The 24,105-nt window shown below is 37.3% G+C and overlaps 1 protein-coding gene across 1 annotated transcript in view; it reads right to left on the bottom strand.

Annotated features, from left to right (window-relative positions):
• The window catches only part of NEGR1 (neuronal growth regulator 1), an 862,121-nt gene that overhangs the window by 173,044 nt on the left and 664,972 nt on the right, over positions 1-24,105 (bottom strand). The window contains exons 5-6 of the mRNA XM_086717279.1: positions 19,659-19,779; positions 3,934-4,085 (exon numbers count right to left, since the gene is read on the bottom strand). Of these exons, the coding sequence (XP_086573405.1) occupies positions 3,934-4,085; positions 19,659-19,779 (273 nt within the window). The remainder of the gene's footprint in view (positions 1-3,933; positions 4,086-19,658; positions 19,780-24,105) is intronic.

Here is a 24,105-nt window from a genome sequence, read left to right on the forward strand (position 1 = left end):
TCAGCAACCTATATATTGCTTTTGGAACTGAACTGAACTGAATTGAGTGCTCTTACAGGATATGATATAATAACAATGGTTAACATTTATTGAGTGCTTACTTTGTTCCAGGCTGAGGGATAAATGCTTTACATGCATCATCCCATTTAATTTTCATCCCATAGATGGGAGCCATTATTGGCCTCATTTTATTAACAATGAATTAGTGAGACTTTGGCATTTGCTTACACAAAGTCACATGTGACTAATATGCAGCAAAACTGGGATCCAAACCAAGGCCTGCTTGACTGCTTTTACATGAAACACACACACACACACACACGCACACACACACATGCACACACACATGCACACACACAGACACACACACACTAAAGAGTGTTGCATTTTTTTTATGGTCTTAGTTATAGAAAGGCTCCAAATTATAGCTTCTTGCCTTCTGTCTCCTTGGTGATCTAGACAATGCAGGTTATTACAAACCAGGAGTAGACTGTATCAGTCCAAGTTTTATCCTAAATAGTTATGGATGGAGAACTGACTCCTAGTGGCTAAAGCTCTGTTAGAACGTTATTATCAATCAGTTTGAGGGTTTATATGTATAAACGCTACACTAGGCAACTCATATTTCTTATAACCCTCTCCCATTCATAGACCTTGTGAGATATGATAAAAATTCTTATCAAGTGACACAGTGCTGTCTCAAGCTAACATCACATGAACGTTAAGAAAGCTGCCTTCCCCCATAATACAGTTTGCAGATTCACAATGCCTGTGTTGGGTAACTGTACCATCCAAAGAGATTTAAAATGCTATAAAACTGTGTGTTTAAATATCCCTGAGTCTCATTTTTGTGTAAGTTTTCAGTCAAACATTGAGCCCATTCATCTTTCATATACTTAAATCTGATATCTGGTATGTGTTGTTTACATCTAACCACTTATTTTTAAAAGTTTTATATGTTGAAGAATAGCATCCTAAATGATTAAAGTCAATTAAAAAACACAATGAAGACAAAGGTTATATGTAGAGGTTTAGCTTTGGAAGAGTATGTTGCAAATGATACAATTTATCTTTCACTCCGTTGATGCTTCTATGTTCATAGCAAGAGAGTGAAATGTAAGAGTTAAAAACTTGGGCTCTGGAGCAAGACTGTAGGGATTCAGTGTTTTGCTTTGTCCCTTATTTGGCTTTGGTCAAGCGTTTCATCTCTTTTCATCTTAGTTTCCTCATCTGTAAGAAGGAAATTATAGAATTTACCTCTTTGGATCACACGAGAATTAAATGAACAAATTCATATAAAGAGATTAGAATAGTATCTGGTCTACAGGAAGCTCACAGTAAGTGTACCTTATAATTGTCCTGGTATTGTCTTACATATCTAGAGATTACAAATACACACTTTACATCTACAACCCAGTTCATTCTTTCATTTATTCATTAGCCATTTAATCACTTATCCAATGTTTAACAAATTCATTTAGTCCTTAAAGATTTATTGATTAGCTATTAAATAACAAGCACTGTGCTTGGTGATATGGGCCAGAACATAATGAACCAGGTATTGATCCTATATTCTCAACAAACATAATTTCGTGGAGAGATAAAAAATTTATAAAAGTAACTATTGTACAAAATAGAAATGCTCAGTGTAAGAAGAATTTCAGATGAGGTCATAAATGTTGTCTGAATATATAGTCATTTCTTCAACTTCAAGGTCTATGTCCAAAATTGCAGTTAATATTTGCATATTATGTCTTTGCTGATAAATTAATCAAACTGCAGTAGTATTCCATAGCACCTCTACATACAGGAAGGCAGTGGCAAAGGGAGATAATTAGAGACCATTCTAAAGATACCATGTTTAGAAGCCCTTTTAGCAGTGCGTTATTTCCAGATGATTGTGTTAAGGTTGTCAGAACACAACAAACACTTAAGTAAGTGACATTTGTTCTTAATCTGTCATATTCATTAATGTTTCTGTTTCAAAAATCAGAATGTGATTTAGAAATTTAAATAGCAAAAAGTTAATGTGTTATATAAGCCTTAATTTTTTTCTTTATTTTGCCTTATTAATTCATTAATTCTTTCAGGTTCTTGAATATTTAAATCATTTAAAATATTAATAGTATACCAAAGAAATATCAATATTTACATGAAATTGGAATTCACATAGCTCTGTAATATTTTTAATGGTTTATATTATTCATAATTACACTAAATAAATCATCCTCATGGAAGAAACTCAAGCAAGTTTGTTATATACTGTGGCTATTGCATGGCAAACAGTGGTTTTCTTTCAGAGTGTGGGTATTAAGAAATAGTAAGTAATATTAAGCTGGAATAATAAGTGATATGTTGTTTTAAAAGTATATAGAAACTAACAACAAACTAATATATTTTATTTAACATCAGAGGCTCTTAAATTGTCACAATTCAAAGTTCATAAATCATGAAACTTTTTGTAATATATTTTTTTTTAATTTTTTTTTTCAACTTTTTTTTTTATTTATTTTTGGGACAGAGAGAGACAGAGCATGAACGGGCGAGGAGCAGAGAGAGAGGGAGACACAGAATCGGAAACAGGCTCCAGGCTCTGAGCCATCAGCCCAGAGCCCGACGCGGGGCTCGAACCCACGGACCGCGAGATCGTGACCTGGCTGAAGTCGGACGCTTAACCGACTGCGCCACCCAGGCGCCCCTATAATATATTTTTAAGTAGTAGAAGCATTATATATCCCATGCTCGTTTCTGCAAAATGGAAGTGATCATGTCTGTGATGAACTACACAATATTCACATTTTTCAGAGACACAACTATATATATTATGATAATATAAATATACACGTGTCAGTGTACTATAAAGATATTAACTATAAAAGATAAGGATGACTTCAGTTAACTTTGTGGAAATGAGAAGATTGTATATTCTCTGCAATCTTCTTTGAACACTTTGAGAAACACTCCACTTCAAAATCAGGAACATTTTATAGTTATGAAAATGTGTTGTTTACTCAGCTTTTAAAAAGTACTGAAACTAATTGTAGGAGAAAATATCAGCTTAGGTTTCTCTCCCTCCAACTAATCCTCATGTTTATTCTTCCTTTTTTAGCAAAACCTTAAGAACCAAGATACATTAGAAATATAGTATTTATTTTAGCAAAACCTTAGGTTGTATTTCAAATAGTTTTGAGTAAAAACATTATCTATATGGATAAAATATTCTGTCCATGATGATTTACGTACTCTTACATTTTATATATGGCATGTGAAATTCTCACTATTACAAGGTGAATGCCTAAAGAAAACCAACCAAGAGTAAATTCAACGGAAATTAACCAGTGCTTAAGGATAATGGAACACATTTTTAAAAAACAAAATGAAAACAAATAAAACCCCACCAAACCATCTTCAGTCAGAAGACATTTTTCTTTTTTTTTTTTTTAAATTTTTTTTTTTCAACGTTTATTTATTTTTGGGACAGAGAGAGACAGAGCATGAACGGGCGAGGGGCAGAGAGAGAGGGAGACACAGAATCGGAAACAGGCTCCAGGCTCTGAGCCATCAGCCCAGAGCCCGACGCGGGGCTCGAACTCACGGACCGTGAGATCGTGACCTGGCTGAAGTCGGACGCTTAACCGACTGCGCCACCCAGGCGCCCCCAGAAGACATTTTTCAGTGGGTCCTATTATTTAGGTATCTTTTTTCCCTTTTCTCAGCTGTAAGACAGTTTTCTAAACACACATGGACTTCAACAGGGATTATAAAATTCTCAAACACCCATACCATTTAGGGGCCAAGTTTCCTCCGTGTAAGGGATGTGTCACATCAGGCTGAGTTTAAAAATGAACATACACCATTCTCAGGTTTTATCTCTGCTGATGGACAGGAGCCAAGGGGCCCCTGGGAGCATTCTGGCAATACTGTGTTACTTACGGTTGAGAGGCAGGCTCGCATTGGTTGTGCCTAGCTTGTTGGCAGCCACACAAGTATAATTGCCGAAGTGCTCCTGTGTCACATTGGTAACAGTAAGAATGGATCTTGTGCTAAAGTTTTGAATAATAATTCCTTGTTGGCCATTGAAGAGCCTAGAAGACAAAATCACCTCTAGGTTAATATGCATCGTGAATATCATTTTTGGTTTTATCTTAGTTGAGGTTGTCATGGCAACCCACAGACAGTTTGGTCCACACTAGTATTAGCATATAATGTGATAATGGTGCAATTATATTTTCCTTACGTGAGTAGATATAGGGGAGGAGAAGCTGTATGACAGCTGTGGATTGTTACTACAGGATTCTTCGCACTCTACAAAACACTAAACCGAGATTTCCACATGTCCTTTTCACACGCTGACTTGTATTTTAGAAAATTAAATGCACCACAGCAATAGAGTCTCAGCTGTTAAAGTCAAGAACGAGTAAAGCAAATTAAATACAATGATTTCATTAAAAATACAAACCGATGGTTTCTAAAAAGCTGGCTAAGATATGTCTAGGCTTTTTCAGATAACATTGTTGGATAACTCCCCATCCAAGTTAACCCCACAACTGCAATAAGATGTTCTGAGTCCAGGGTCAACACCATTTTGCTGCTGCTACATACAACCTAGACAGATGACTTGCTTTTCACCTAGAAAACGGCTGCAGTATAGCACTGAGAAGAGCATTCCAAGTTGAGTCTTGTCTCGGTCACATTTGAGGAATGTGCTGGGGAGTCCTCTAACCTTTCTGGGCCTCAATACAGGCTTCAGTTTTACCTGATTCCACCCTGATGACCCAACACTCTCTCTCCAGGCCTACCGGCAGAGGTTTCACTCTCAAATAGGCTGGCAATGCATCACCGTTCTCAGGGCTTGCCACGCTCCCTCCATCTTCACTTTTTTCCTGATCTGCACCCAGTGGTCATCAGCCCTTTGTATCTCTGCCAGCTGGATCCTTCCCTCTGCACTCAGGTCTGTTGTGTGTCCTATCTCTCTTACTCTAGTGCTCCTTAAATGACTCTTTCCCCCGCCCCGCTCTCTGCATGTTTCTCTTGAAATTGCTGTGGGATTCATAAAATCAAAGCCACATTCTTGCATTGTTCTCTGTAGCGGTTTCCATGCACACAGGTCTTTTCAACCCAAATAAATAGAATTGCCTTAAATTCCTCAAAAGACAGGGCCATATGGACATGCTTTATTTTATATTTGAGTCCTGCATAGCACTTAATAGTACCTGACAAATAACTCATAGATCAGCAGAATTGGGGTGACATCCCCACAACACAGGTATTGGTAAGCCCCCTTCAGGGGCCCCCTCAAAACATTCTTTTTCTAAATATGAATTCTGTTATAATGACGATGCCAACCAGATGATAACATCTTCCTAACTAACCCCAAAGTTTACCATGAAATGATGTGCTGATCACAATATGGGCTATGTAAGCTCATAGCCTGAATGGCATGGTATTTTTCCTCCTTAATATGTTCAAATTTTAGTAGCAAATATTTTTTTTAATCACGAAGATGCAAATAAATGGCATTCTCCTGAGAGTTTAGGTTGAACTCCTTTGCATTACATTATGTGACTTGCATCGAATTTAGACAAAATATACTGTAGTTACATGAAGATTAAAATAAGCAGCCATGCTTGATTACCCTGGGAATTTCTTATATTTCATGTAATGGCTGAATTTGACTTATCCAAAACTCAAACCTTAATCAGATTAATAAAACTTTGACTTAAATAAACACTGAAAACATTAACTTGAGCAATAAACCCAATGATTCTCAACTATGACACAACAAAATAAGGCATAAAATATCAAGGATATGGCAGTTTTTACTCCTCTGTCTCATATTTCAAATCTATCAACATTTATGCCAAAATACCAACGTGAAAATTGCATATTTTTCTGCATCACATTAATAACTTTATTTCTAACCAATATTATATGCTATGTATAAAAACTGATGGCTTCATTGGCCAGAGAGCTTCAGGGTTAGGGCTCAAATCTATCTTCCCATGTTTGTGCTCATATGGACACATTGTCCAAAGGACTCAGCAGCTCTCTGGATTACTAAATTCCCATTGTGCCACACCTACCAAGCTAAGATTCATTTTTCTGCTAAAGAATTAAGAAGAAATTAGTCAGGGACTTTATTCGACTAGACTCTGGGGAGAAAATTCTAAGGGAGTATATTTAGTAACTTGATGGCACTGTTTGCTTATGTTCCTTCAGACCATCTTTCTGAGTTGGCTTCCAACTCTCTGCCCTAAAATGTGTCTGAAGGCAAAGCCCCAGATGTTACTAAATCACACAGGACACCCACGCTCTGTATGTGTAGACCCATTTTTGGCCTCTGGTCAGGGGTTGCTGTGAACATCCTTATCAGAGAGCCACATTGGTGGCATGGTGGCACGTTAGCAGCCGTGACTCCTGCTGCTCCACTCATGCTGGCAAGTGATTATGGCCAATAAAACAGAAAAGTATCTTCCCTGGGGGGATTTTCTTCCCTCTAGAGGAAGCTACCTTTCTGAGATTACTGGAGAAGTCCAAAGTTTACTTTTTTTAAAGTCGGGAATTTTAGAAGTGCTGACTCCTCAAAATACCCTATAAGAACCTGTCTTTACCAGTAGATGGCTGGTAAAGCTGACCTTGAGAGAGAGTGACTTCTGAGATGGTGTCTATCTCTGAGGGTGTACTGTGATTTTCCTGTAGGGATCCTATGGGTGCAAGGGGTGGAGAGCTTTCTCAGCTATTCAAATCAATTCTGAAATTTATCATTGCTACAAAGATGAGTTTGATGCCAGATGATTAGGGACTTGGCTGGGCAAGATCTTTGAAGGCTCTTCAAGATCTTTGAAGGCCTTTCAGTAGCTTAAAGTTGAAGAGAAGAATCAATCAGACACATAAATATAAACAGTTGTAAACACAACTGAGTTGATTTTAGTCACAATGGGGACCCTGTTAAGATGAATACTCCTGCCCTTAGTTACTGGATATGGAAATCTGAACCACACTTATAAGTCTCATCATGTATGTCCTGAATGTAATTTTACTCTTTGACTAAAAACAAATAATAAAAGATGTCTTTAATTGGTGACAATTGTTTTCTTTATGAAATAGTTTTATTCCAAAATGGTTGGATATAGTAAAGAAAATAGTCTGTAAAAAGAATATTTATCAATAAACACATATTTGACAAATTAAAGTATCATTCTGTATTAAAGAAAATGCTTGATAGCCTTCAAACATGCACATGTTAGCCTATTAACAGAATGACCCTGGTCTCATTGAATTTTTCACATCCATCCCAGACTTGTTTGAAACCAGAGTTCCTTGCATTGCTGATGTGAAATCTTGAAGTGACAACTCAAGCAATAGTTCACAATACACCTTGCAATAAAAACCAGAGAACTAACTCTGGAATATTGCCTTATTTGGAGTTCTCTCTTTTCCCTAAATACTTAAGTGTTTCAAGTTTTAAGAGAATCATTCTTGTATTGACTTAGAATTCGAAATAAGAGACAAGACGTCTTCTCATAGTCCTTTCCCACAGGAAGAGAGAAAACAATTGTGTTGGGTTAGTGGTTGGTTATGGAATTCTTACCCTCAGAAGTGGATCAGCAGCATTTGATGCTTGCTTAGAAATCCCTGGGCATTTTTGTTTTTTGCATTTTACCATTCAGTGGACCCCATGGCTGTAAGATCCTTCTATTATTGTGGACCCTACTGTCCTTTACATTTACCGCCGATGGTAGTTTATTCATACTGCTCTCATCAGAATGTTTGTGTCCTCCAAAAATTCATATGTCAAAAATCTAAACCTCAAGGATGATGGTATTAGTGGGTGGGGCCTTTGGAACATGCTTAGAAATCATAAAGGTGAAACCATGATGAATGGGATTAGTGCCTTACAAGAAGTTCCAGAGAGCTCCCATAGCCCCTTCTGTCATGTGAGGATACAACAAGATGTCTGTGACCTAGAAGAGGACCCTTTTCAGACCATGCTTGCACCCTGATCTTAGTCTTCCAGGCTCCTGAACTGTCAGATAATTTTCTGTTGTTTACAAACCACCCAATCTGTGGTGTTTTGTTATAGCAGCCCAGATGGATGAAGACACATACTGAGGATCATTGCCCTCACTCTCCTTCCTTCTGCTTTTCATTAATGCCTCATAAATCTGTAAACTGCAGGCCATCTGCCCTGTCATCAGATGATGCAGGCAACTCATAAGTAACACAGCCTGACCAACTAACTTGTTCTGAATTAGAATAGCCATATTTTCAAGTGTCAGTCATAAAGAAATAGCACATAGAAAGCATACTAATAACTTAAAGATACTTATAAATCTGACCCATGAAATGTTCACAAACTTTACAATCATAGCTTCTCTCAGGCAGTAAGTAAGATGGACAGAAGAGTCCATAGCAACATCACAACAGCAAAACTGACCACCAAGCCATTGGCACTGACTGATAAGACTGCAAAACTAAGTGGTATAGCTATACCAAACCTCATTCACTTTATATATAAATCCAGCCTGATGACACATTTTGGGACTATTGTTTGCGCATTTCCAGGTCAAGCGTAACAATAAATATTCTGGAGAAACAAGCTTATAAGTGCAAATAGTCACTGAAATTCTTCATTGCTAATGTAAGAAATATACATAAGTGTATCAGACAACAACATTTAAAATGTTTAAGTACTTTAAATAGGAGTGGGAGAGGTGGACTAAATGATGATTGATCTTTCATCAGAGTAGAATTATAAGGAAACATGATAATATATCATGCTGTATAACTGACTAAGATTATTATGGCCTTATTAAGTGATTTTTGGGTGATAGTATAGCAGAGATCAAAAATAGCAGGGGACAGAAGGTAGTTCTTGATTCATAAGAGATATATGTACAAAGAAAATGAATATTACTTCTCACAATGGATTGCAGGCTTTGAGTTCCAAGAGGTGGTGTGAGCTAAGGATACAACTCAAAAAAGAGCTTTAGAAAAAGTCATGGGTGATGGTAAAAACGTCACAGGTGATACAGTCGTAATGGAAATGAAGTTCTACTTAATCATCAAATGATGATTAAATTCCTTCTATGCTTAAGGCACTGGTTTAAGAACCAAAGTGGGGAAAAGACAAATGGACACAGTTCTAGCTAAGGACCTTGGCTACACACTTAAAAATATGAAGATGACATCAAGATCATATAGGTCCTTACATGACACATCTCAATGTCTCTCTCAGTGACAGAGTTCTAGCTTACATATATTTTGCTTCTGCATCATGGCTATATTTCTCGTCTTTTCCATGAGAGCAGGAATGCTTTATGTATTTGGAAAATGTTAGCTGCTCTCAACATATTTATGACCGAGGTAATCTAACACTAAAGAATTTCAATGCTGTACAAAAAAGTTTGTGTTAAGACTGTGTGAAATTGACATTCAGAAAACATTTAAGCATTTTCAAATGTATGTCGACTAATCATCATAGCATCCCTAGGAGGTAAGCATTACTAGTCCCATTTTACAGATGAGAAAAAAAAAAAGTTTAGAAAAGTTAAGTTAATTTATCTTCCATCATCTGGTAAGTGGTAGAACCAACATTCAAATCCAGGTCTTCTGACTATCGATATTATTCCAAAATGGTACTCAAATCATCAAATAGAAGCCAGGATACTGTATTTTAGTTTGGAAAGACAAGTCATAAATCATGGTGGTTCAAGGAAATTAAGTAAGCCAAAGAATAGAACCAGTGGAGTTAAATAACCAAGTAATACGTGGTATCTATGCCAGGAAAACCAGATCCAGTCCATGGGGTAAATCTAACGGGATAGAGAGTTAAAAAATGTAAGGTTCAGTTCAGCTGAGATTCCCTGGACCAGAGGTCTCTTAACTATCTATGTGGGGCTTAGCCATGCCCCCAGTCTCTTACAGTAGCTGTCTTTCACTTCCAATGGAGTCATCCTTTGATATGACTCAGTCCCAAGATGAGAAGTGTGAAATGACCTCTTGCCACACTCTTTCCTCCTCAAACTACCTTCCAGGACAACACACGCCTTCAGCATTGATTATTGTTTGTGTTTCATCCCCTAGGCTCACTAAATATTTGGGTTGCAGTAAATCTTTCCCCATAGTGTATATGTGGAATATAGTCAAGAATGGCAGGAAAAAAACATAACCTAGGAGATGGCAAGAATGCAATAATTTTAAGTAAGTTCAAAGTTGTCTTTAAAGTTTTCTAGTAATGCTATGGAGTTAATGTGTTCTTTCTGACTTAGTCAAATCATTATCACATCAAAAAGCTCTCTTTACCACAACATTTCAGGTATAAGTTTTCATAGATTTGTATGACTTTGGATTACTGTCCATAGTCCCCATTAGAGTGCAACTCCATTAGGGCAAGTTTCCTAGCTTTTGCTGTTCATTATATTCTAAGCATGGGGCATAATGTTGTGTACTTTATAGGTATACAGTGAGTAGTTATTGTACACTTATGTTGAATTGTATGAATTATGTTTTTACATTTTTGTACTGCTTAGTTTTTTCATCTGTTAAATGAAAAAAATGAAACCAGGTTCAAAGTGTTGATGTAAGAATGGTTTTTAAATATATAAAATGTAATATCTATGAACACACTCATTTATATCAAATGCAGTAGGCACTAGACATATGATAGGTGTTATTATTGTTCAATACTATGGTCTGTTTCTTAGACAGAACAGATACATTTCCTCTCAGATGGCAGCAAAATATTAAATATTGAAAATACAGGAAATTATTTTTAAAGGAAAGATCTAGGAGAGTGAAAAGATCATAGTATCATGATTTCAAGATGTGCCAAATTCAGTCTCAATTACATGTGTATTATCAACCTCATCTAGCTTTTTCACAGATGTGCAGGGCTGATAAAAAAAATAAAAGTAAAAAGAAGGAGGAGCAAGTACTGCTAGATACCAGAGAGAAATGAAAATTGATGTGAACATGCTGCCATAGCAACCTATTGGTTTACTGTGTTGTTTGGTACTTAAGGCTTGAATACAATATGATATCATTTATTCCTAGGAACAGACTGAAGAATATCATGCATCAATGTCTCAGCCCCAAGGGGTATCTATCTTTAGTTGCACATTTGAATAAATTAATGTATTATAATATATTAGGACATTTTAATGATTTTAGACTTTATTAGGCTATTTAAAATGTATGCCTTGTTTACTTTATCAATTTTAATGAAATTAATAATTTTAGATTAGAGACCTTTGGGTTGCCTTGCTTGTGACGGTTTGATTCACATGGGGAGGATATTACCTTTAACTTTACATCAAATAAACAAAGGCTATAGTACAAGTGTCAGTCCTCCCCTGACTGCAGTGAGCCTTGTATCCCTGACAACCTGGCCTATGACTAGATTTTTTCCCTCTGCTTGAACTGCCTTTCTAATATCAATGTGCGCAAGACTTTAATGTCAAATTTCATCCCATAATATACCAACACAACAATTTTGCAGAGATCACATTCACAAAAACGAAATCCTGGAAGGTCAGAACTGAGCAATAGAAACCAGTGTCTTTTATGCAATCATGTATTGGGTTTACAGTGTCCTACAATCTAGGGTGACAGATGCATCTTGTAGTGATATTCTCTTCTCAGTTTGAAACTGTATTAAAATAAGAATGGCTCTACGTTCACATGATTATAAGGCCCCACTCATTCTTGCAATAGAGTGTATTTCAAACACCATGTTAGATGCTGGAAACACAATGGTTGAACAGGGCAAAATCCTCATGCTCAGGTAGATTATAGATTAGGAGAGGAGAGACTAGTAAAAAAAAGTTGAGTATAGCTTAAAAAGTGCTTTGATAGAAGTAAGAACATGGGAGAACATCTGGAGAGACTCCTTTCCTAGTAGAAAGGGGTCAGGGTAGTTTTCTGAGAGAAGATGATATCTGAATTGAGACTAAAGGACTAGTGGAAGGTAGCCAGGATGGGTGTGTGTGTGAAAGGGGCTTATAAGCAAAATGGCCAACATATTAAAAGGCCTGAAAGATAGAGATCATGTCACAGTTTGTGGCCAAAATATTTTAGGATAGTTATCACCCTATTGTGAGATGGTAGAATGGCAAGATTTGTGGTCAGAGAGGTAAACAGGGGCAAGAACATGAAGGCCTTCCATGCCATACTGTGATGTTAGGACTTGATTCTAGGGACATTTAAGAACCAGGTATTTAGTTTGGAAATATTGCTATGAATATTAAGAACACAACTGAAATCTAGCCGTTTACTAATGGACTGTGTGTGCAGTATTAATACCTCAATTTTAGTATATCCCAAACAAAACTCAGCCCAGCTCTCTCAAATCTCTGTTCCTATGTTCCCAGCCTCGGTTGACAACTTCACCATTCACCTTGTTCCTGAGATGGAAAACTTAAAATTATCTTCAAATGGTCCTTTCCTTTTAGCCTAATCAATCACTGATTTTTAATTGCACAACTAATACCTTAGGTTAAATCATATTTTATATCTTTGCCATCCAAACTGCTCTGAGAAACATTTTATGAAGACAGGGATGGGATACTTTTACTACTTTTGAAAAGTCCTTCAGTGGCTTCCTAAAGCCTATGGAATCAAGTCTAAATGCTTTATCATGACATTTAAAATGCTCCAAGTCTTGCCCTAGCGTGCATTTCTTTTTAAAAAAAATTTTTTTAATGTTTATTTATTTCTGAGACAGAAAGAGACAGAGCATGAGTGGGGGAGGGGCAGAGAGAGAGGGGGACACAGAATCCGAAGCAGGCTTCAGGCTCTGAGCTGTCAGCACAGAGCCCGACACGGGGCTCGAACTCACAGACTGCGAGATCATGACCTGAGCCGAAGCCTGACGCTCAACCGACTGAGCCACCCAGGCACCCCCCCAGCGTGCATTTCTAACCCTACCTCCTATTACACCTGATTTCACATCTTGTACCCCAGGGAATAATAAAACCTCTCTGCACAATGCTTATTGAACATTGACTATGTTCTTTCCTTTCTTATGATTTTTCTTGACTCCTTGCAATGTTTAGAAATACTGTTCTCTAGTATCAAGCACAAAAGCTACCTGTTCCCTGAAGCATTTGTTAATATTCTGATTTGAGCTGAATGGATCCTTGCTGTGCACTTTCAAGGACTTGACTTAGGCTCCCTTAGGATCTTCTTATGTGGAACTTATTTCATTTTGGTGATTTTTATGATAAACTGTAAACTCTAAGTCAGGGAATGCAAACCGGAATAGCCCACTTTCAATTCTGTTTGACTGGCCCAAAGTTTTAAATGTGATAATTTGTATGTATGTCTTATGGTCATGTGTCTTCCATTTCCCAGCAGTTGAAATGCTCTCACTTATTTCATATATTTATCTTTTGCTTCCCTGGTCTTGGTTGATAAAATCATCACAGGGGCAACCAAGTTGTATTGATAAGACTTGGGTTATGAACTAAAAAGAGTGAAAAATCATCAGAATAAAATTAAAGATAGATAGATAGATAGATAGATAGAGAAATAACACTAGAAACACAAGTTTCTTCAATGCAGGAACTTACTTCCTTTTCAGTCTTCAAATTACATCACAGTTAAGTGCCCAATGCACATTTGTTAAAATCTCAGGTAAGCAGGGAAGATTATTTCTAACATGGAGTGGTAATAAAGTTATTTCCAGTACCCTTCTAAATCAAAATATGCAACTGCTTAATCTTAAAAAATTGGCTTTGCAAATGAGGGGAGAGAGAGAGAGTGAGAGAGACAGAAAGGGAAAGAGAGAGAGAAAATGAATTAACATTTCTAGTCTCTTCTTTAAAATTTTTTTTTTTACATTTATTTATTTTTGAGAGACAGAGAGAGACACAGCATAAGTGGGGGAGGGGCAGAGAGAGAAGGAGACACAGAATCTGAAGCAGGCTCCAGGCTCTGAGCTGTCAGCACAGAGCCCAACGCAGGGCTTGAACCCACAAACCATGAGATCGTGACCTGAGCTGAAGTCGGATGCTCAACCGACTGAGCCACCCAGGTGCCCCTCTAGTCTCTTCTTAATAATCAAAGTTATGGTATAAATCTAGAGAAAATGGATATCTTGACATGACTCAGGAAATTATGGGTTGGTGTGTTTTTGTTTTTAAGATCATTTCGTTGAGGTATTATATATATATATATATATATATATATATATACACACATTAAATATATACAGACATATATATCTGTACAACTCAATGAGTTTGGGTTAAGTATACACCTGTGAAATCATCACTACCAACTCCATAAACATATTCATTACCCACCAAGGTTTCCTGAAAATTAGACTTTACTTCCCATTCTGTACTTCCCTTCAGTGACTCATTTTACCTTTGTGAGATAGTTTTTTTTTTCCTCAGGCATAATCTAGCTAGAATTACGTGAGCAATGGGCAAGATAGTATACAGCCAGTTACATGTGTTGTAAGATTACAAAGCTAGCATGTAGGGTAAAATATGCATGGCATTAAAATTTCCCTTGAAAATTCCTTATTTTAAACTAACATACTTTATAAGAGTCTCCAAAATGGAGGGAAAGTACTCCAAGTTGGATACAAAGTGATCTGTTGGATTATAAGAAGAAAATAATAGAATGCCCATTTATGTTATAATTGTATCTCATCTTTTAACTTTTATCTGTTTTAGGTCATTTAATGTTTGCAATATATATTGCAATATACTTAAAAAATGCATACAATTTACAAATAAGTATGCATATACTTAGTTTTTGCTAAGTTTTAAATTTTACTTATAGGGATATATATTTCAAAAATTTTGTGGACCACTGCCTACATCACTGATCTAAAACACGATGGTAATGCCATCTTCACAAAATGATACAAAACCCATGTTTCTGCAATATCTATTTAAACGTTAGTCCATTACAATTTACTTTATGTTTTTAGTCTTAATCTTAAATACATATACTGTTTTCAAGTCATAGATTAATTTAATTTCATGTCATCAAAGACATTATTTGCTTAATAGTACTTTGCCTATTCTGAAAATACCCTTCCACTGGATATAAGGAGTCCACTTCTTTTTATCAATCTTCTCTATTATCAAGAAAATAAGTTAATATTTTTGGCTTTCTATATAATCGAGCTCTGAACTCTGATTTCCCAATACTAAAATGTATATGGAGTAAAACTAAATCTGTGAGCACTGTACCTGCCAGGTATGCTGAAAGAGCCTATAGTGTTAAAAAATATAACCATTTTATACCAAAGAATAATATTTTAATAACAAGTATATAACTTTAGTCATTCTCATGATGCTTATCTAAACAGTGCAATAAACTAAATGTCAAATGGCTAATATGTCTAATATAAAATATAGTTTTTTGGGGGGCACCTGGGTGGCTCAGTCGGTTGACCGGCCGACTTTGGCTCAGGTCATGATCTCGCAGTCCGTGAGTTCAAGCCCCGCGTCGGGCTCTGTGCTGACAGCTCAGAGCCTGGAGCCTGTTTCAGATTCTGTGTCTCCCTTTCTCTGACCCTCCCCCGTTCATGCTCTGTCTCTCTCTGTCTCAAAAAAAATAAACGTTAAAAAAATTTAAAAAAAAATAAATAAAATATAGTTGCCATCCATGTCAACCATGAGGGAGACAGTGTGGAAGCTATTTTGAAGATAGTATCTGATGATTCTCAATTTTTGGTATTCATGTCCCCATTTTGCCCCTTACACATTGAATAGGGTCACTCTGTGTAACCAGTAAGATATTACTGAATGGCAGAACATAACTTCTGGGACTAGGTCATAAACAGCTTCTACCTTGCTCTCTCTTGGACCACTAGCTCTGGAAAAAGTCAACTACCATGTGAAGAAGACAAACAGCTCTATGAAGAGGTCCATATGGTGATTAACCGAAGCCTTCTGTCTATAACAAGCACTAACTTGCCGGGCATGTAAGCAGATTCTTTAGCTCTAGTCAAGACTTCAGATGACCGGTGCCAGCTGACACGTGACTGCAACCTGATGAGAGACCCTGAGCCATAACTATCCAGCTAAGCTGCTCCCATTCTGATCCACAGAAGCTGTGATAATAAATGCTTACTGGTTTAAGATGCTGAGTTTTGGGCTAATTTGTTATTTGGCAATAGATAACTAAGAGTGGCACTGTATACAACAGAAACGATGTGGGCTGAAAGGTTAACAATAAAATGTGTCTTGATGGCATCTTTTAAGTTGAATGCTCTTGGGCAGGTTAAGTCTCCTGTGTCTCACTTCTGTCATCGGTAAATTGAGGACAATAAATTGTGTCTCACAGACGTCTGAAGAATAAGTGAGATAAAAGAATTTAAAGAACCTAGAAAGTGATTTGTCCTCAGTAAGCGTCTGTTTCCTTCTTTTCTTTAAATTGTGCTTTATTTTGCAGTTTTTTTTTAAAGGTTTTTAGATTATTCTCAGCACACAGAAATGGATTTTATAGGATGTGGAAGAACTATAGGTAGAGATAGAACTAGGGATGTTGAGGTACTGACTTTTTTTTTTTTAATTTGCTTGTGTTTATTTATTCGTATTTTATTTGAATGAAGATCTGGCTTTGAAGATCTTAATTTAAAAGAAATGAGTTTTTATAAACATTCTCTTAAGTAGACCTGAAAGAGTAAGTTATTTCTGAATATTTTTGTAAGCTCCAATTAAAAACGGTCTCTAGGAAACAAAACTTCTCCAGATCTTGTAAAAACTCTGCTACGCTCTGACAGGGTCTCTGACAGCTTCATGTTTCTGTTAGTGACCCTGAGGTCAAGAAAACAGCTCGGAAATGTGCTCTATCTGTTTCTTCTCTGTGTGTCTACCTTGACTCCATTATTTCTGTGTCTTTGACTAAATAAACTCAGAAAGTCTGACTGTTTGTATGTGCAGTCTTTTATTTTGCTAATTCACAAATGACCTGCGATGCCTTTACCCCTGCCATTTAGTATTGACATTTCAAATTATTTTTGATAGTCTCTGAAGTGCCATGACCTACACTAGGTGCATGGACTCTGCATGAAGATTTGCAAGACTTCTTGAGTTCAAATCCCAGATCTGCCACTAACTGTCTGATTTTGTGCAAATGACTTAAAAACACTCCTTGCTTTGGTTTTCCCCAAGCAAAAGGTGAGAATAATAATAGTATCTATCTTATCAGTTTGTTGTGAAAATAAATCGGGCTAATGTTTGTTAACAATTTAGAACCCTGCCTGTCAAACAGCAGGTGCTTTTTACATGGATAGTCTTTCATTTTAATGAGATAAATATTTGGATGGCCTGGGCCCAGAAGATAGCATGGTAAACCCACTCAGGGAGTGTAACAACCATCATTCAGCAACTAGAAGCCTTCCCTTTCCTACTCTGCACACATTCTCAAATTTGCTTTATGGTAATTTTGAGGGGAATTTATATACTCAGTGGGATTTGGTAATTTGGGTATTTCCTTAAATATAACCTGAACAAATGACAAAGGTGCACTTCACTCTGAAACCAAAGTGTGTTTGCCTTTGACAGGTGCATCTGATTTTCACAGCTCCCAGATTTTCTCTAGGTGTGTGAGTGTGTTGGGAAAGGGCATTGATTGGGGAGAATCAATCCACTATTTTTTAGCAGTGGTTCTAAACTCCTTTGAAAATGTAATGAAAGCTATAGTCCATCTTTCCAGTAGGGAAAAAAATCACTGAAGCTATGACTACGGACACCAATGGGTCCTTTGCTGTTTTTGCTATAGGCCAAGAAAGTGGACTAAGGATTATTGTAGACTTTTATGACAATGGTTTCTGAATTTAGGAAAGGAAAAGAGAGAAACAGAAAAAAAAAATTCAGGACATCATTTCACAAAATACTAGAAACCAAAAAAACTTTAACAAAGGAGCTTTCACATGTACTACTAGGGATAATTCCATTAGCCTGTAAGAAAGGTATGACAGGTTCAGCAGTGACTTTGAAAGCTATACTAAATAGTTTGTCATTATTTAAATTGTGCTTTGTGGAGTACCAGGGATTTGGGGGAGGCCCTTGCAAGGACAGTCTGTTAGAAGGGAGGGTTCTGAGCAGATGGAATTGAAATTCTATTCATCCCACATCTAGCAGAGAAGTCCTGCTTTCATAGATATTACTTACTGGGCTTCCATATAAGATAATATTTGAACAAAGGGTTTCATAACTTTCGAGGATTGGGAACCATTCTTCTAGATATTTGTCTATATAGATAATCACAAACTGGAAGCTTCTCAATCTGGATTATCAGAATCTGAGAAAGGTTATATTGGCTGATATACAATATTGTACAGTAGGGCCAGGGTGACCACAGACCCAATTTATCTACTTCTAAGTATATAAAAATATGGGGCTTCTATGAAGCTACAAAGAGGTAGATTTAGAATTAGTAAAAATGTTAATTAGTAGGAAGAATTAAAAATGGAACACACCAAATTGTGAAAGAGGCTGCATAAAAATAGTTGCAAACAATTTTAGATAAAAGCAGAGCCAGTTATTCGGGTCAAATGAGATAGTTATGGGGATATCGTTTATTGTTAAGGCTGCTGTTGAAGAGGGAGAAGGTCTTCTACAAATCCACTTTTGATTACCGTTTAAGAAAAAAAAATAGCTGCTTATGTCACATCCAGTGTCATCCATTATGGCAATATCTAAGCTCATAATGTCATTTCACCAGTTTTCAGTTCATTTAGCTGTAATTAGTCATGAGCGATGGTATAAGTAAGTAAACCCCGTGCATATATGTCAAACAGTACAGAATTGCCAATATTCAGCTTTTTTGGCTATAAATGGCAGTTTCATATGGTCCAATCTAACATTTTCTTGAACACATTCCTCCCTAGTTTTGAAGCAAAAAAAATATATTATAGATAATATCCTCCCCTCTGCATTACATCTTCCAGTTAACCCACAGGGGTTCCACTCTTCTTTGATGGTTTGATAAGAGCAGCTGAAGAAGTCTGAATGAGCCTACTGGTTGAAAGTAAAGAGAAAGTAGTCAAGTCCTGGCTCCTCTTGTTCAATAGCTCTCGTCAAGGTTTTTCCTGGGGCTCCTCAAGGGGACAATCATATAGAGCTAAAGTTCCAGTAACCCTAAAATCCCCTTGGTTAGTCCTTTAACTATGTATTTTATCTCTTCTACAGGCCCTTTAGTGATAGAATATCTAAAACACAGTGTTCTGTAAAATGAAATGTTAAAATGCCTTGTGGGAGAGTAAGGCAGGTGAAAGGGTTGAGACTTATCAAGGAAGCCAGGCAGAGGCAGCAGCTCCGATTGCTTTTGGAGTGCACTCATGGAAGCTGTGCCCAAGTCCTTTAAAAGCTAGTTTACTTTCCAAGTAAACATGGCTGCCAGCAAGAGCAATGGTGTTCTGGTTCAGAAAAGAAGGGAAGGAATGAAATGCATCAGTAATGTGGGATTTTCAGGCATTTCCGAGATCCTATAAAACCAAAGTGGACATTTCTTCTAGATGCTATTAGCTACTCATCCCTCCCATGTGGGCCCCTTCAGTTTGCCTGCCTGCGAGGAGGCTGCTGAGAATCATTCAAGCCAGTTAAAGAAATGGCTTAAAGTAAGCATCTGAAACACAAACACATTAGCTCAAAGTGCTTGAAACACAGTAATAATCACAAAGTCCTTACTTCTTCTCTCCTTTGTACCATTCAAAGGCCGGAGGCGGCACACCTGCACCTTCGCATCTTATCAATCCACTGCGTCCCGGGGCCACGGTGCCAGATTTAATTTCCTGAATTGTAGGAGCAACTGAAAAAGAAACAAACAAACAAACAAAGAAACTGGTGGGTAAGTAAAACTAATCTTCAGCAGAAATATAACACACATATATTTTTATTCCTTCTATATTCAAAGCAATCTTATGCCTGATAGGCCAATGCATCACATCTTCAGTGTTTTATGCTTCTAATACAAGACTAGTCATTTTCAGCTTCATTTTTCACGTTGGACAATAGATGAATGTTCCCAAGAAGTGCAGAGTAAATGCAATACATTTTGGCCATGCTTCCTGTTGGAAAAATGGCATTGTTGAGGGGAACACTTCATCTGTACTCCAGTCAAACTACACTCCCATAATAGCTCTCATTTATTGAGTGATCACTAGGAGCCAGTCACTGGGCTTGCTGCTTTATTTTCACGATTTCCTCACAGTAAACGCTAAGCTGGATGGTATTATCCCAAAACCATAAATATGAAAACTGAAGCTCAGAGAGGTTAAATAATTTGTCTAAGGTCACATAGCTACTTAGCTGCAGGATTTGGGTATAATATTGGCATATTGATTTAGGTATATTGACTCAAAGCCTGAACTCTTTCATTATTCTGTGCTTTTTTCTGCTTACTCCCTGTGCTTTAGCACATTAGTGATTTTTTTTGGGGGGGGGGGGTTGTTTCTTCTACCTGGAATGCTATTCTTTTCCATTTCTACAAATTCAAGGCCCAATTAGGTATCTCCATGCTCTTTCCTGTTGCTCTGGTTGAAAATAGCTCCCCCTTCTCTGAATAGTAGATTTAAATCTCTCATAATGTATAATGTATACTTTCTATCTCATATTGTTATTATTTATGGATATGTCAGACTTTCTTGTTAGCTGCTTGAAGGCAGGGTGTCTGGTTCATATTTGCATACTCAGAGATCAAAGCACAGAAAATGATGCATAAAAAGCTTCTTTGTAGCATAGTCACTCCTTTATTTTTTGAAAGGTTATTTACTTTGAAAGAGAGCTAGAGCAGAGAAGGGGCAGAGAGAGAGGGAGAGAAGCCCAATCAGGCTCCGCATTGTCAATGTGAAGCCTGACGCGGGGTTCCGTCTCACAAACTGTGAAATCATGACCGGAGTCAAAATCAAGAGTCAGTTGCTTAATCCACCCAGGCACCCCATAGAGCCACTCCTTTATGCATTAAATAGTTGTTGAGCTATCAATATACACCTAACATTTCTCAAGGTACAAAGCAGTTACACTCCCTGACATGATGAAGTTTACATTCTAGATGAAGGGAGGGATGGCAAGATAGACTACAAGCAGCAAATAAAATAAATAATTTAAATACAATATTAGAAGGTGATAAGAAAATGGTTTAAAAAATTAGAGCAAGATAAGAGGAATTAGAGCAAGGCATGGATTGCAATTTTATGTGGGGTAATCTGAGGAAGATTCATCGAGAAAAGTGAGATTTAAGCAAAAACTAGATGTAGATGAGTGAGTTTTCCCTGTGGCTATCCATAGAAAAAGGCTTCCAGGATGAGAGAACAGCTTGCAGTGAGGCCCTGAGGCTGAAGCAAGCCTGGTTTGTTTGAAAATTACCAAAGATATCCGTGTGGCTGAAGCAAAGAGAAAGAAGGGAGATTTTCAGGAGATAGAGTGTGATGATGGTTAATTGCTGCCAACTTGACTTGGTCACAGTGTCCAACTATTTGCGAAACATTATTTCTGGGTGTGCCTGCTTTTGTATGGAAGTGACCTTCAAATTGGTGGACACAGTAAAGTGTAGGGCCCTCTCCCAATTGGGTGCACATAATACATTCCATTGAAGGCATGAGTAGAACTAAAGGGAGAGGAAAGGAGAATTCACCCCTTCTTCGCCTGACTGCTTGAGCTAAAACATCGGTCTCCTTTGGACTGAGATTTACACCATTGGCTCCCCCAAATCTCAGGCTTTTGGATTGGACTGAACTATACAGTGACTTTCCTGGGTTTTTCTTGTAGACAGCAATTTGGGGCTCTTCTCAATTTGTATAATCACGTGAGATATTCCTCATAATATAATCTCTTTGTGTGTGTGTGTGTTTGTGTGTGTGTGCGTGTGTGTGTGTATGTGTAGGTATGTGTAAATATGTATGTGTATATCTACCTATCTAGATATCTATAGGTTTTTAGATATAGATGTATGTGTGTGTGTGTGTGTGTGTGTGTGTGTGTATACATACATACATACATACATACATACATACATAAATCGGTTCTGTTTCTCTGCTGGACCCTGATACATGGGACCAAAGGATGGAAGCTCAGGTGGACTTTGAGGGCCATTTTAAAGACTTGGCTTTCCTCTGAGTGAAATGGTGAATTACTATAGAAGAGAGACAGAATCTGACTTTAGTTTCAAAGGTTTTTTGGCTGCTGCTGTCTTGAGAAAAGACCATAGTGAGGACAGGAGGAAAGCTGAACACTAGTAGGAAACTGTTGCAGTATGCAAGGCAATGATGTTGGCAGCTCAGACTAGGATGGTAGCACTAAAGGTAGTGAAAGTAATTGGCTTTAGAGTCGCTTGTAAAGTTGAAGCCAATAAGATTTCCCTAACAGACTTAAAAAATGAGAGAGGAGTCCATGGTGACTTCATTGGGTTTAACTGCAAAGTTAGAATACCTATTGTCTGAGATGGGTAAGATAGTAAGTCAGTGAATTTGGGAGAGAAACATTAGAAGTTTTATGCATGTGTGATTTTTTAAAAGTTTATTTATTTATTGAGGCACCTGGGTGGCTCAGTTAGATAAGCGTCTGACTTCAGCTCAGGTCATGATCTCATGGTTCGTGGGTTCAAACCCCGCGCTGGGCTCTGTGCTGACAGCTGAGAGACTGTAGCCTGCTTCAGATTCTGTGTCTCCCTTTCTCTCTGCCCCTCTCCTGTTCCCACTCTGTCTCTTTTTCTCAAAAATAAATAAACACTAACAAAAATTTTTTTTAAAAGCTTATTTATTTTGAGGGAGAGAGAGCACAAGCAGGGGAGGGGCAGAGAGAGGGAGAGAATCCTAAGCATGGTGTGGAGCCCGATGTGGGGCTTGAACTCACGAACTGTGAGATCATGACCTGAGCTGAAACCAAGAGTCAAATGCTTAACTGACTGAGCCACAGGTGCCCCGTATTTCTTAGAGCAAATTTCAGTTCACACAAAACTGAGTGGAAGGTACAGAGATATTCCATTTACTCCTTGCCCCAATATATGCATAGCCTCTCTGTTATTGACACCCTCTACACCACAGCAGTACATTTGTTATAGATGATGAACCTACATTGACACATCATTATCACCTAAAATCCATAGTTTACATTAGATTTCACTCTTGGTGTTGTATATACTATGGGTTTAGGCAAGAGCATAATGACATATAACTATCATTATAATATCATACAAATTATTTTCACTGCCCTAGAAATCTTCTGTGCTGTATTAATCTCTACCACCCCTCCACTCTTGGAAACCACTGATCTTTTCATTGTCTCCAAAGTTTTGCATTTTCCAGTATGTTAAATTGTTGTAATCATAGAGTATGTAACCTTTTCAGATTGGCTTCTTTCACTTAGTGATATGTATTTAAGTTTTCTCCATGTCTTTTCATGGCTTGATAGAGCAATTGTTTTTATCACGGAATAATATTCCATCATCTGGACATCCCACAGCTTATTCATCCATTTGCTTACTAAAAAAAATCTTGATTGCTTCCGAGTTGGAAATTATAAATAAAGCTCCTATAAACATCCATGCACAAGTTTTTGTGTACATTAAGTTTTAAATTCTTTGGCTAACTGCCAAGGAGTGAAATTATTGGATCATATGATAAGGTTACGTTTAGTTTTGTAAGAAACCACCACACTGTTTTCCAAAATGGTTCTATAATTCTGTGTTCCCACCAGCGATGTATGGGAGCTCCTGTTGTTCCGCATCCTTGCCAGCACTTGTAGCTATCAGTGTTCCAGATTTTGGTTTTTCTACTGCATGTGTAGTGGTATCTCATTGTTTTAATTTGCATTTCATTGCTGACATAGGATGCAGAACATCTTTTCATATACTTATTTGCCATCCGTATATCTTCGGCAAAGTGTCTGTTAAGGTCTATGGCCCATTTTTTAATCGGATTGTTTGTATTTTTGTTGTTGAGTTTTAACAGTTCTTTGTATATTTTGGATAACAGTCCTTTGTCAGATGTGCCTTTTACAAATATTTTTCTCCCGGTGTGTAGCTTTTCTTTTCATACTTTTAATAGTGTGTTTCACAGATCCCCAAATTCTAATTTTAATGAAGTCCAGCTTATCAATTATTTCTTCCATGGATTGTGCATGCCTTTTGGTGTTGCAG

The sequence above is a fragment of the Puma concolor genome, chromosome C1 (genome assembly GCF_028749965.1).
Source record: "Puma concolor isolate L17-30 chromosome C1, mPumCon1.1.hap2, whole genome shotgun sequence".
In the NCBI taxonomy this organism is placed as follows: Eukaryota; Metazoa; Chordata; class Mammalia; order Carnivora; family Felidae; genus Puma; species Puma concolor.